Source organism: Sparus aurata, chromosome 13 (genome assembly GCF_900880675.1).
Source record: "Sparus aurata chromosome 13, fSpaAur1.1, whole genome shotgun sequence".
Lineage (NCBI taxonomy): Eukaryota > Metazoa > Chordata > Actinopteri > Spariformes > Sparidae > Sparus > Sparus aurata.
The window spans coordinates 11,372,078-11,385,681 of record NC_044199.1 but is presented as its reverse complement, the minus strand read 5'-3'; the positions used below and the strand labels follow the sequence as shown (position 1 = coordinate 11,385,681).

At 41.9% G+C, this 13,604-nt stretch overlaps 1 protein-coding gene across 4 annotated transcripts; it reads left to right on the top strand.

The window, feature by feature from the left end:
- The first annotated feature begins 710 nt into the window (after window positions 1-710).
- Window positions 711-13,564, top strand: trpc6a (transient receptor potential cation channel, subfamily C, member 6a). Of its 4 annotated transcripts, none has more exons than XR_003986314.1 (14): window positions 726-981; window positions 3,785-4,113; window positions 5,689-5,821; window positions 6,210-6,510; window positions 7,656-7,841; window positions 8,245-8,409; window positions 8,502-8,739; window positions 8,817-9,044; window positions 9,301-9,565; window positions 10,970-11,165; window positions 12,311-12,511; window positions 12,711-12,770; window positions 13,034-13,147; window positions 13,274-13,292. XR_003986314.1 is itself a non-coding variant. In XM_030436960.1 (14 exons), exons 1-14 carry the CDS (start codon window positions 857-859, stop codon window positions 13,399-13,401), a joined length of 2,628 nt encoding a protein of 875 aa, XP_030292820.1. In that variant the 5' UTR covers window positions 753-856; the 3' UTR covers window positions 13,402-13,564. The 4 variants fall into 4 exon arrangements, 2 of the variants coding, with proteins under 2 accessions (XP_030292820.1, XP_030292819.1); XM_030436960.1 differs by having other exon boundaries at window positions 753-981; window positions 13,075-13,147; window positions 13,274-13,564; XM_030436959.1 differs by having other exon boundaries at window positions 756-981; window positions 13,072-13,147; window positions 13,274-13,564.
- Window positions 13,565-13,604: the final 40 nt, after the last annotated feature.

Here is a 13,604-nt window from a genome sequence, read left to right as displayed (position 1 = left end):
AAACAATGGTGGAGAATTACTTCATAAGTGAAAAAGCTAACTCAGGGCAATGAATAACACAATGTACCATTATAAATAAGGTCTAAAAATAATGCATTCAAGTGTGTGTATGTGGGTTTTGCTCACGGCAACACCAAAGAGAAACACTGGCCATGGAGATTCACCTTTGACCTGCTGATGAAGAAACACTTGTTTGCGGACTTAAAATGACAGACATGCATTAACACACACACACACACACACACACACACACACGTATGTATGTATATGTGTGTGTGTGCGTGCATGTCTGTAGAGTGGAAAGTCGCTTTCCCACACTGGTCAGGGATCATTGGTGAGTGGGAGCACACAGGAAGAAAAGTCTGCTGGGAATTTAAACCCTGAAGAATCTCATCTGCTGTTCATCAGCCATCAGTTACTCCTGCATGCAAGTTCACACACACGCACACACACACACATGCTGACAAAACTCTCCATGCTTTCCAAACACTGCGGTCCAAAATAGCTTTTTACAGCCTGAGCATTAAAACTTTTGGCAATATCTCGAGAATATTCTGCTTTTGTTTAGCTACTTAATTTTGATTTGATTCCGCTCAAACAGCTTGGCCGTATATCACCAATCGGACTCAGCGTGTGCAGTCATAACACTGAGCTGGCCCTGCACATCTATTAAGCTCAATGTGTCTTGTATACAGAAGTATACTGGGACCCAGAAGGATGCATTCTTTCTCAAGCACACAGAAGGACAGCAGGGGAGGGATTCAAAGAGAGGGAGGGAGAGGGAGAGAGTCATGCGACAGGCACTTGATTTCTCCTCCATATGAACCTGGAGCCTCTGTCGTAGATCGCCTCCGGGATGAACCACAGGCTGCCACCCAGACCTGCCGGTTACACCGACAGCCCCAGGGGCCGGAGCCGCGACAACCTGCTGATGAACGATGACTTCGGAGAGGAGAACTGCTGCTCGGGGCGGTGCCTCGGGTGAGTCTTTCATTTACATCCTTTATACTCAGCCAGGTGTGCATGAAGTGGCCAGGTGTGTTCTATGTGCTCTCTGAGGGGATATTATTTTCTATAGCTCCTACTTTAAGACACCATGTTTGATTATCACGTAAGTTATAGATCTAGCTATTAGATCTTTTTTAAAGTTAAATTTAGATTTTGAATTAACATTGTACACTTACACAGTGTTAGAAGAAGTAGTACGATCTTTCACTTAAAGGGTAAACTCCACCAATTTTACACATTACAGTGTGTTTACAGGTTTTGGGGAGTACTGCTGCATGTGTGGAAAATGTAGTTTAAAGCCTTTTGTGGCTCCAGAGGAATCTGTATGAAATCTTATAAATTGCCCTCAGTGCTGTCACTCAGCGGCTGAATTGCACTGTGGTTAATGTAGACGCTAGGTTTTTGTAAAGGAAGAAGGATATGTGGAATAAAAACGGCCATTTTTCTGGTTCTGCTGTATTGATTAAGATCATTTGTTTTAAAAATGTCAATGATTGCAATGCAGAATAATGGACTGCTTTTCAAAACCTGGCGCCTACATTACCCATGATGCAGCCTTCCCACTAAGTGACATCACTGGGGGCAAGATGATCAGATTACACGAAGCTTCTTCTGGAGCCACAAAAGGCTTTATGCTACTTTTTTCATATATGCATTAATACTCTCCGCGACCTGTAAACACACTTCAGTGTCTAAGATTGGTGAAGTTTCCCTTTAAGTAAGAGTCCTAAAACACACTTTCTTTCAAGTCCTGCATTCAAAATCTTAGTTCATTAAAAGTGTGTAAGTATGATTGAGAAAAAGTGCTTAAAGTATAAAAGTTAAAGTTTTGATTATTTGTTACATTATTGTATATATACATGTAGTTAGGATATCATATTATAAGTATTGATGGAGTGAGATTAAGTCTATTGCTGTAGCTGGTTGCAATAGGGCTAATTCTCTAATTCTTTAATACTGTTGGATGGTTTGACTTACTGTGTAAAAATGCATTGTAGGTAATCTACAAAGTAACTTGCAGTTCCAGTAATCAAATCAATGGCGTGATGTAAAAAGTGCAGTATTTCCCCCTGAGGTGTAGTGGAGTAGATGAAGAAAAGTAGCCTAAAATTAGAAAACTCGAATAAAGTACAGGTACTTGAGTAACTTAGTAACTTTCCACCAGTGTAATTACAGGACATAAACAAATACTATGACCGGGAAATGTTGCACCATTTTTGTATGGCAGAGAAAATTGATAATAAAAGCTTGTTATACACTTATAAGAAAAAGAGTTCAAGTAATCCAATTAAAGCTAAAACTGTATCTTAACCATCAGTAATAAATGGTGAATTATAGTTAAGTAAACTTCAGTTAATATTTACCAGGAGAAACATTTTCAGCCCGAAGCACTATGGCCTCACAGGAAAAGATGTCGCACAGACCCTGTATAAAGGTTATGGTATGGATGAGTGCATAGTGACGTCTGATCTGACGTCTGAGTTCATAGCTCAAACTCACAGGATGGCCTTCGATCTATCTGTGTAGACTTACTGTGTTCTACGCATATTTTTTCCATTCTTCACTAGGTCAGACGTGACAAGCTCCGCAGTATCTTTCCACTAATTCTTTTGTTAAACAGATAACCATGTATGGGAGGGGTGCTTCCTGAACTGTAGATATAATCTGAACATTGGGCAGTCTTGGGAGGATTAACACGGCAATGCACTGTGCATATAGTTGTGCAATCATTTCATTCCTCCTCGATCGAGCTTGTATAAACTACTTCAACGTAAGTCTTCGGTGTCTCTGAGTTGTCTTCATCTCTCCTGAATGGTCAAGCGAGACGAAATTCCACAGCAGTTCACTTCACTCTTAACAAACGATTAAATGAATTATAAACCATCTATTAAGTGAGTATAAGCGTTGATAAACATCAGTTGCAATTTTAGAGTGGCCACCCAAATAATGTTTATAGATGAGCTACACGGAATTTAAAAACCATTTACAAAATATTATAGTACAATAAACAATTGCTTAATAGATGGTTTATAGAGCATTCCATTGTTTGTTCACAGTGACAGTAACTATAAATTCAGCATTTATTAATGATGGCTTTTATAAAGTTTTAGCACATGTGGATATTTGCAGCGTACAGTCATTCTGAATTTGTCAGTTAATAAAATGATGTTTTCTACTGTTTGTAATACATTTTTAGTCACGTCAGCGAGAGATGATCTAATACAGCGCGTCAGTCAGTTTGTTTGCATCAATGTGAAATCAGGGTCGAAAGCAAAACATTCCTATTTTAACTTCAGCCTGTCCACTTATCCAAACATGGTTAATTATAGCAACATTTAAAGTATAAAGAGGGAAATAAGTTTCTGATCCTGGACTACAACTATAAAGGCCCTCGTTTGATTTTGACTAATGGTGTGTTCGACTGCAGTGTGTAGTTTGATACGTACTGTAGTCACTATTAATCTCTCACTGCCAGTATATCACTTCATAAAAACGGCACATTTTCATGTCTTTTCAGAGAACTTGTGTTGGGTTGTAAGTATTCCCAAACTAAACCAAATAAAACCTGACACCAGATCGCCTGTGATGCCTTTAAAAGAGCTGAAAGATTGAAGTGTTTGTTCGTAATGATTAACAACTTGAGCCGATGAAATGCAAATGTCTTTGTTCCGGAATGTGATATCAAGATAAAAATAACCGGAGTGCTTTCCAAAAGGCACAAGTTACCAAGTGGACAATATATACAATGTGTTTATGTGTCCTGTCTCTCTGGCAGCCACAGCAGCTCTGACAGACAGCTCTTGGCTCGTATCACCGCTGTTAAACGACGCCAGGCCCTCCGTGGTCCATCCTACATGTTCTGTGGCCCCTCGGTCAGCCTGTCAGAGGTGGAGCAGCGGTTCCTCGAGGCAGCTGAGTATGGCAACATACCAGAGGTGCGGCGCATGCTGCTACACGTGCCCAACTTGAATGTCAACGCTGTGGACTACATGGGCCAGAATGCATTGCAGCTAGCTGTAGCCAACGAACATCTGGAGGTGACGGAGCTGCTGCTGGCAAGGGCGGATATGTCCAGGGTGGGGGACGCCCTCCTGTTAGCCATCAGTAAGATCAATGCATTTGTGTATGAAAAATACGTTTTGCTGATTTAACGGGGTCGTCCTCAAATCTCATAAAGCCTCATGGGAGTTAGGAGTAATCGAAAAAGTAAAAATGAACACACATGAAAGAGAGTGCCATTGCCTACATGTAGCTATGTATGGTAAAACCATATAATGTGAGCTGTGACTTCAAATTTGTGACACAGTATATTATCCTTATTTTGGCCACAGTGTAACCAAAAGGGAGATATACACGTAGCCAGAATTTAAGTTTGAAATATTTAAAAAATGAACTAACATTTTCAACAAAATGTGAAGAAACAATAGCATTATGTCAGAGACGTCAATAAACTGTGTTGCAGAGATGTTTACTGAAGTTAGAGCTTAAAGCTAACCAGCTAGCCCTAGCCTGTCATGTCCTAAAGGCTTACAGAGAGCTAATTGGTGTTGACTAACCTGTAAATTAGCATCGGCCTGGTTCCCTTAATAAAAAGCTTTTTGAGATTATTTCCATTTTGAATTGTTGCGAAAAAAGAAAAAAAATGTGGCAAACACAAGTTTACTTTTGTGATTTTTGAAGCATGAATGCAATCAGCAGAAGTAAAAATCTAAAGCCAACTTTGAGCGCACTGCACTGCGGTTGCATGACTTAAACACTGAGTGTCTTACTCAACTATACTGTTGAGTTTATAACTAAACTCTGTAAAGACATGTTAGTGAGTCAAGATTCTGTGTGCAGCATCATGACTTATAATGTCCCCGACAACTTTTGTAGTTTTATTTAGCTGACTGCAAAATGCTAACGTATTTAGTTTAAGGACTCATTCCTGCAGCACTCTGTGAAAGCATAAGAATAGTCTGATAATGTGAGCAATGCCTACAAATTCTCTAAATCATGCTTGTATTGTCTAGAATCTAACTTAATGCAGTTTGTGCAACCTGTCCTGAGCATAAATGCTGGGTTTTCATGGTTTTGGCTTTGTTAGCAAGCTAAATAGCCAACAAGCTAATTTACGAAACAGATAACTACTATACCATCACTAGCATGCAGCTGCTTTATGCCATTTCATGTGAAACTTCTCCACACTTAGACAGGCAGATAGTTTTGGTATAATTTCTATGAGGTTGAGTAGGCTAAGTCGAATATAAAAAAATGTATCTTATTAAAAATCCAGACCAGCTAAGCAGAACTGTAAACACATGGTTACACACATCTTCTGTATTTCTCCTACTCTGTTTTATTTTCAATAAATTAAAATTAGAAGACATTTGTGTTTACAAAAGTTGTGTTGAGTGATAACCTCCACACGGCCAACACAACTTTCTACAGATAAAATCGATCAGATTTGTCAGCAGTAAAAACACAGTTCCCGGTTGAAACAATGCAGGGGTAAACATTATACATCTTGTGTTTGTCTGTAAGTGGCTGGTGAGCAGCATGAGTTTGGTGAGTTTGTATTAAGGCATTGTTTGCTTAATGCAGTTACCTTCTTTATGTGTACAGAGCACTGAGGTAAGGCTGTCACAGGAACCCGCCGCCAAACCGCATCATCAGCCCAGCTCTGTGTTTGTGTTGCAGGTAAAGGATATGTTCGCATCACAGAGGCCCTGTTGAGTCACCCAGAGTTTAGAGATGCCCGTCGTCTGACAGCCAGCCCTGCTCAAGCAGACATGTTGGATGACTTCTACGCTTATGATGAGGACGGGACGAGGTAGGACAGTTAAAATGCATGAGAAAAAAAAAAGTGCCCTCCGACAAGTGGTGCAATAAAAACCCTGCCTTAAACAGGCCTCCTGTGTGTTTATAGGGCTTTTTGGTGCCTGCTGCATGCAACAGGTTCTAGGTTTAAATTAGATTAAATTCGTCAGCATTTCAACACAACACATTAACAAACTCTAAGGGTGTGTGTTGGATTGTTTCATATCAGTCTGCAGCTGCTACATTTAGCTAGGACTGATGTCATTTTTAATAGTTCACTGAAACTGTGGCTCCTGTTTGATGAAGGGAGTGAGAGTAAAACAGTAAAACAACGGCGGTTACTACCAACAATAAAACGCCTATAAAAAGATCTCCATGTTTTTATGTGTGCATCCCCGCAGGTTCTCTCACGACGTGACGCCAGTGATCCTTGCGGCGCACTGCCAGGAATACGAGATAGTCCACACCCTGCTGAGTAAAGGGGCTCGCATCGAACCCCCTCACGATTACTTCTGCGGCTGCGACTCCTGCAACTACCAGCAGCAGTTTGACTCCTTCAGCCACTCGCGATCACGGATCAATGCTTACAGAGGACTCGCCAGTCCTGCTTACCTCTCCCTGTCCAATGAAGACCCCGTGCTGGCCGCCCTGGAGCTCAGCAACGAGCTGGCGGTGCTGGCTGACATCGAGAAAGAATTCAAGGTGCAAATGTTATTAAAGATCGTACAGGATCACCACCACAAACACTGGACCTGCCCGGCACACAACTTTGTTCAGCTATCATAATCACTCGTCACATCCTGGTGGTGCTACTGTGCTCGTGCCGTGAAATCCAGCTCATTGTCAAGTACACAAAAAGTGATTTAGCCACGTCGCTGCCAACCGGATGCCAGTAAAAGCTTCCAGTAATCACAAGGACATTTAATGAGCCTTTAAGAGATGAAGCAGAAACAGATGAGGGTCATGTTTTGCAGTCACTGTTGACATTGCCGCTCCGACACACATCATTACTATGCTTACAGTAGGACAGTACACTCTACTACGGGCAATAAATGAATGTCACAATTCAAAGCCGTCCTCACACAAACAATACGTGTGCGCTACTTTTCTTTGTACAGTTGGAATATGTCTCCCGATTGTGACTTAACACGTTTTGATGTCAGTTACCGTTGTCTATCTAGTTGTGAAATCATGGTAAGGAGAGAGAACATGGCTGACAACCTTTATTTTACACCAGTGTCGGTGGAATTGATCCTTAAAATGACCACCAACCATATTTACCTTTTCCCATAAAATCCTTGTTTGTTCTAAGAAGTTATTACAAATGATGTTATTAATGTTAAAGCGACAGTTCACCCCAAAACTGAACACTTTTACCTGTGGTGCTATTTATCCGTCAAGATTATTTCAGCTTGAGTTTCTGAGTTTTGGAGATATCGGCAGCAGAGACGTTGGCCCTCCCTCAAATGTAATGAAACTAGAGGGCATGTGGCTCGTGGTGCTCAGAACGCCAAAAAATACATGTGGAAAGCTCAACAGCCATGTCTCTTTCCAGAAATCACGACCTGAATGGAAACTATTTCTTTCTGTGTCATTGTGCAGATGGAGGCACGCAACTGCTCCCGTACAAGAGGCTAACTGACAAAGCTAACTAACAAAGTTAAAGTTTAAGCTCTGCGCACTTCCTTCTGTGTGGCGATATGTTGTCGCAAGAAAAAAGTCTACAAATCTAGTTGTTCTTACAGAATTGCAAACAAACCCCCTTGGCGGGCTACCACACCTCCTGCAACACGTCTCAAATGTTTTCACCAACCGATGCATATTATTTTCCCCATCGTGTATCGTAGAACGAGTACTGCTGTCTGTCGAGCCAGTGTAAGGACTACGTGGTGGGCCTCCTGGATCTGTGTCGCAGCACCGAGGAGGTGGAGGCCATACTGAGCGGAGACACCGACTCCGACGACAGTTACGATCAACCTGGTCGCCCGTCTCTCACGCGGCTCAAATTAGCCATCAAGTACGAGCTCAAAAAGGTCAGTGTACCGGAAAACAGATTCACATCGTGCTTTGAGATTGACGTCCAACCTTTTGGAAAGCCACTTGCTTCACAATCTTGTCATTCAAAGTAAAGAATGCCAGTCGACATCAACACAATCCTTACCTCCTGGAGCTATTCAAGGAGAGCCTGAGATTTAAGATGTGAAGGTCTCCGGTGCTTTGACAGTGTGGTTAGAAGATCCATCCCAGAGAACTAGCCGGAAGAACGCAGTGATGTTCTCAGAGGGATATCGCGTACTTCACAATAATACATGGACGGATCAAATTATAATTTAGGCAGCAGACTAGTAACTATATGTTCATGCTTTGGAGAGGCTATAAACATTTTGGCTTAAAAATGCTCTCACCCACCCTCTGTGATGTCTGTGCCCCCTTCAGTTTGTGGCTCATCCTAACTGCCAGCAGCAGCTGCTGAGCATCTGGTACGAGAATCTCCCCGGCCTCAGACAACAGACCACTGCTATCAAACTGCTGGTGGTGCTGGCGGTGGCTATAGGGCTGCCCGGACTGGCCCTGGCTTACTGGATCGCTCCGTGCAGCAGAGTATGTAACACTTACGCTCTCTAATCTCACTCACACCAGACATGTAACCGCCCCTCATCCTCCTGTCGGCTCATCTCTCATCTCTTGCTCAGGTGGGGAGAGTGATGCGGAGCCCCTTCATGAAGTTTGTGGCCCACGCCTCATCCTTCACTATTTTTCTTGGTCTTCTGATCCTGAATGCTGCGGACCGTTTCGCGGGCACCACCCTGCTGCCGAACATGACTCACCTTCACCACCCGGGCGGGCCCCGATATGACCCTTTGCTGCTCTACCGCATGACCACCACACCGTTCACGTGGATGGAGATTCTCATCATCTCATGGGTCATGGGTGAGCGTTAGACATGAAGTCCCAGTGAAAAACATCCTGTCACCCTGCGTGTGTTTCATCATCTGACCCGCTTGCAGGTATGATCTGGGCCGAGGTGAAGGAGATCTGGAGTCAGGGGCCGGGGGAGTACCTGCTCGAGCCGTGGAACTTCCTGGACTTTGGGATGCTGGCGATCTTCCTCGCCTCCTTCAGCTGCCGCTTCTCCATCCTGAGACAGGCTAACTTAGCCCAGACCTTTGTACACGCACGCTACACAACACTGAATAATATCCAGCTGCCTCCTGAGATAGAATACTTTACAAAGGGTGAGCATGTTCACACACCTGCACAGAGTAACAGATCACCACAGACAGACACCAGTTGTCTGAGCCTGGATTTTCCTGTTTTTACTTGACAGTTCAATAAAAATGGGATTAAACAGATGAATTTCTGACTAATCAAATTTACAAAAATTGCATTTTTTGAAGGCAAATCCGAGTAACAATGCGGTCTTCTTTGTAAGAAGAAGTTGTGTACAAATAAATTAGAATTACTGAAGTTTCCTGTGCTCTGTTTCTGTAGCACGCATCTTCTGGCTGCCGTCAGACCCCCAGCTGGTGTCGGAGGGCCTGTACGCCGTCGCGGTGGTGCTGAGCTTCTCCCGGATTGCCTACATCCTCCCGGCCAACGAGAGCTTTGGCCCGCTGCAGATCTCTTTAGGCAGGACTGTCAAGGACATCTTCAAGTTCATGGTCATCTTCATCTTGGTGTTTCTAGCGTTCATGATCGGCATGTTCAACCTGTACTCCTATTACCTGGGGGCGAAGCAGAACGACGCCTTCACCACGTGAGATGTGCACGTTAACTGTTTTAGATTTTCTGACCTTTAACTGGCTCTGTATTTTGCATCACCGTGAGTGTTTTAGCTTACATAGACTTCAATATGAGACTATTACTTAAAGATTGATTGAGACTCAAAGGTTAATCCATTGTTTGAACATTTTGTGGATCAATACTACTGAACAAGCAAAGTTATTGGCACATTATAAATGATAACTTTGTTTGGAAACCTGCTCTGCTAAAGCACATTAAGACACATAAAAGCACAATATAAGTATACATTAACCCCAATTTAACTTACAGCTTGGTCATACATCCCATCTTGAACATACACCAAAATGTAGCTTTAAAGCTAATCCAGCCAAAGTTTTGAATCATCTGTATTATTAGCCAAGATTTGAGAGTCTCGCAAGAGTCAGATGCCATAAAAAGCTGCAGTCACTAGCTGTATGTTTGGAAAAATTGCCCCCAAAAGACAGAAATCAACCTGATAATCCAATCATATGTACACCTCTTCTTTATTAGCCTAGAAAGTAGGGAAAATAAATAAATAAAGGAGCATTTTAAGGTCCAGCATGTAAAATGTAGTGCTATCTTGCAGTGCTGCAACCAGCTAAATAGCCCTCGTCTCACCCTCATCCAGAGTGGCCACAAAAAGCCCCAAAATTCCCCTCTCTAGAAGCGGTGTTTGGTTTGTCCATCGTGAGCTACTGTAGAAACATATCTGAAGAAAGCGCTATGCAGATATGAAAGACTTATTCTTAGGTGACGAATACAACAAAAGATTTTGAGGCCGTCTTTGTACAAACAGGGTCTTCTCCTGACCCCAACCAAGTGTTGTTTGTGCCTAAACCTAACCACGCTGAAGGAGAAAGGTACAATTCCAACATTTATTATTGCAACTCGATTGTTAAAATACAGTATAGCCAGCGAAATCAATGTCACTATTAAAGTCAAGTAAAAAATAAAATTAAAATAGAAATTGCTTGTCAGATTTTTCCCTCCCTTTTATTCACATTGTCATCCCTAAGATTTAAGGGGGAACCGCTGCTTTATAAAAGCCAGCAGCTGCATTTTCACACAGAAGTGTGAACAAGAAGGAAAATAAATATGATTTGATGGATTACCTGTCTTAAGCAAGTTTGATTTTCATACTCAAGCAAAACAAATGGATATCGAGGAACTGCCACGGAAGCTTGTAAATCCATCTGAAAATGTATGATATGCTTTGAAGTTGCAGCAGTAATATAAACACAAAGTTAAACGCGGTAAAAATGCTTGTTTTTTTCTCTTCAGTTGCTTTTCTCTCACAGAGCGTCTTGATTAATGGTTTGCTTGAAGCCAAAAATAACTTTCCTCTTGTCTCCCCCCCATCCCCCCCATTTCCTCCTATGTGCGTCCATCTGTCCAGCCTGGAGGAGAGCTTCAAGACGCTGTTCTGGGCCATATTTGGACTGTCCGAGGTCAAGTCCGTCATTATCAATAACGGACACAAATTCATTGAGAACATTGGCTACGTGCTGTACGGGGTCTACAACGTCACCATGGTGATAGTGCTGCTCAACATGCTCATCGCCATGATCAACAGTTCCTTCCAGGAGATTGAGGTCCGTCCGCAAATACTGAATTATCATGCGCTTCAGACACAAGCGCACATTTATGGACTGAGAGGGCTTTGCCTCCCCTCACATGTCGCACGAAGTTTAAATTTTTTTCCTTTTTTTTGTGGGAAAAACTCAGATAGTCTTCTTTGTGGAAGCCAAGTACGGCCAAGTGTGCAGTTATTATTTTAATGCCTTCGTCTTGAGTTTACAAACATTTTTTTTTTTTCTTGATAATGGGTTTTAGTTTATCTTGAGAAAACAAACTGCAGATTTCTCGTGAAAACCAGGCATTTTATTACAAGAGGAACGATGACATACAAATAAGGCACTGTGAAGTGGGTGTGGGACACTGTAATTAAACCATGTCAACTTTTTCTGAATTGTGCTGTTTGTTGTAAGAAGTATTTGCTCAATAGCAGGTACTTCTTAATCTGACATTTACAGAGTAAGTAAATTGCTACTGCACATTCGCCAGGAGGCCTTTGTGTGCTGGGTTGGCACTCTTGATCCATATTCAATATTGTAAGTAATAAGAGAAAACCTTTATTTCTCTTGTGGCATCGGGTTAATTACCTTTTTATCTCATCAAAACAAAGCATTTTTATTTAAAGGTGCGCTATGTAGTTTTGGGGAAGAAATCTTGATCCTTAGAGAATCCTTTTTTAAATGACTAAATAAACAACATTTATTTGTTTTCATGACTTGATAAACTGAATGAACAAACTGACCGTGAAGGACAACTCGATTTCATACTGTTTTATTTTGTTTCTATTTGGCGGACCCTGCCACCTTTCTAGCTTCAAACAGTGTTCTGGGACCTTATTTTCCCCTGGGAACAGCTTGTTTATTCAATAATGGAAAAAATAAATATTTCTGAGTTTGTATTATTACCTCAATACTATTGTAAATATTAAAAGTCTGAATTTAACTTTCTTCTCCATGACTACATAGTGCACCTTTATCAAGGTAATTCTTTGTGCTAGTAGCCGGTGGTGTCAGTCCTCTGATGTCACTGTTAGCGCAACAGTTCAAAACATTTTGAAGCTAACAGTTTAAGTGAATCTGGTGTATTTGATTTTGACTGTGTATCAAACTCAAGCACCTTCATTAGCCCTGTTTCCTACACCTTGTTTCCCTCTTCTCTTTAGGATGATGCCGATGTTGAGTGGAAGTTTGCTCGTGCCAAACTCTGGTTCTCCTACTTTGAGGAGGGCCGGACGCTCCCCGTGCCCTTTAACCTGGTCCCCAGTCCGAAAACTATGCTGGGACTGGCCACAGCTATCAAGTCCCTGCTGCTGCAGCATGTGGCAGGACAGAGTGAGAAGAAAACCGAGACACCGCTCGATGAGGTATTAAAATAAGAGTTGTTTATTCACTATTAATCATAAAACCATGATACTCAGTGGAGCAGAGAGTAAAGACAGCGACTGAGCACCTCCCAGTGGTTTATCTGCCGCACCACAAGCTCCACAGGCTCCACCTCAGACTGAAGACAATGTTATAAACACTGTTCTGTTCAACCAAGTTAATCTCAGCTTCATCTTCCAGCTCGGAGAGAGCAAAAACTCCCGTTCATTTGGCGCTTCTACCAGCCCAACCAGATATAGGGTATGTATTTGTGTGTGTGTGTGTGTGTGTGTGGGTGTGTGATTCACATTTCAGCCTACCTTTTTCTCTATATTTTATTTGCATGACAGATGGAGTTCCTTATTATTCTTCAAAATAAGGTTTTACATGCAAAGTGAGTTTCTCTGCAGGTTGTAACAATATTGTCATTTCTGAAGGAGTCAGTCAAATCTGGATCACTTTATCTAAATAATAATTTGAATATGGTGACTATTCTTTTTGAACATATTTATTTTCTATTATAGTATTGTTAACTCTACTGATTTTCATTCACTGGTTGAAGAAGATCATGAAGCGCCTGATAAAGCGTTACATCATCAAAGCCCAAACGGACAGAGAGAGCGACGATATCACTGAAGGTAAAATTATCTGACGCTGAGACTGAACTTAGCAGTTTTAACTGCTATACCTGAATTTTTAGTCGAAGCCCGTTTCCAGTCAAAAATGATTAGAATGAATAAATGTTTGTGTCTGTTTTTCTTCAGGTGAGCTGAAGGAGATCAAGCAGGACATCTCCAGTCTGCGATACGAGCTGCTGGAGGAGAAAGCACAGAACCTGGAGACACTGGACGGACTGCTGAGGAGGCTGGGGCAGATCAGCACACCTTTGTAGTAGCGCTGCCAGTTGCCATGACTTGTACATAACAATGTACAGCCACAGAGTTTTAAGTGCCTGTTCTCCACCACTGATTGTAGATATAGTACAAACGCTGATATTATGATAAAATGACAATGTATATTTGTGAATATACAATTAAAATTTTGAGAGCTGATTAGATGATTATGTCTCATTTATATGTTTATAATGCGCACATG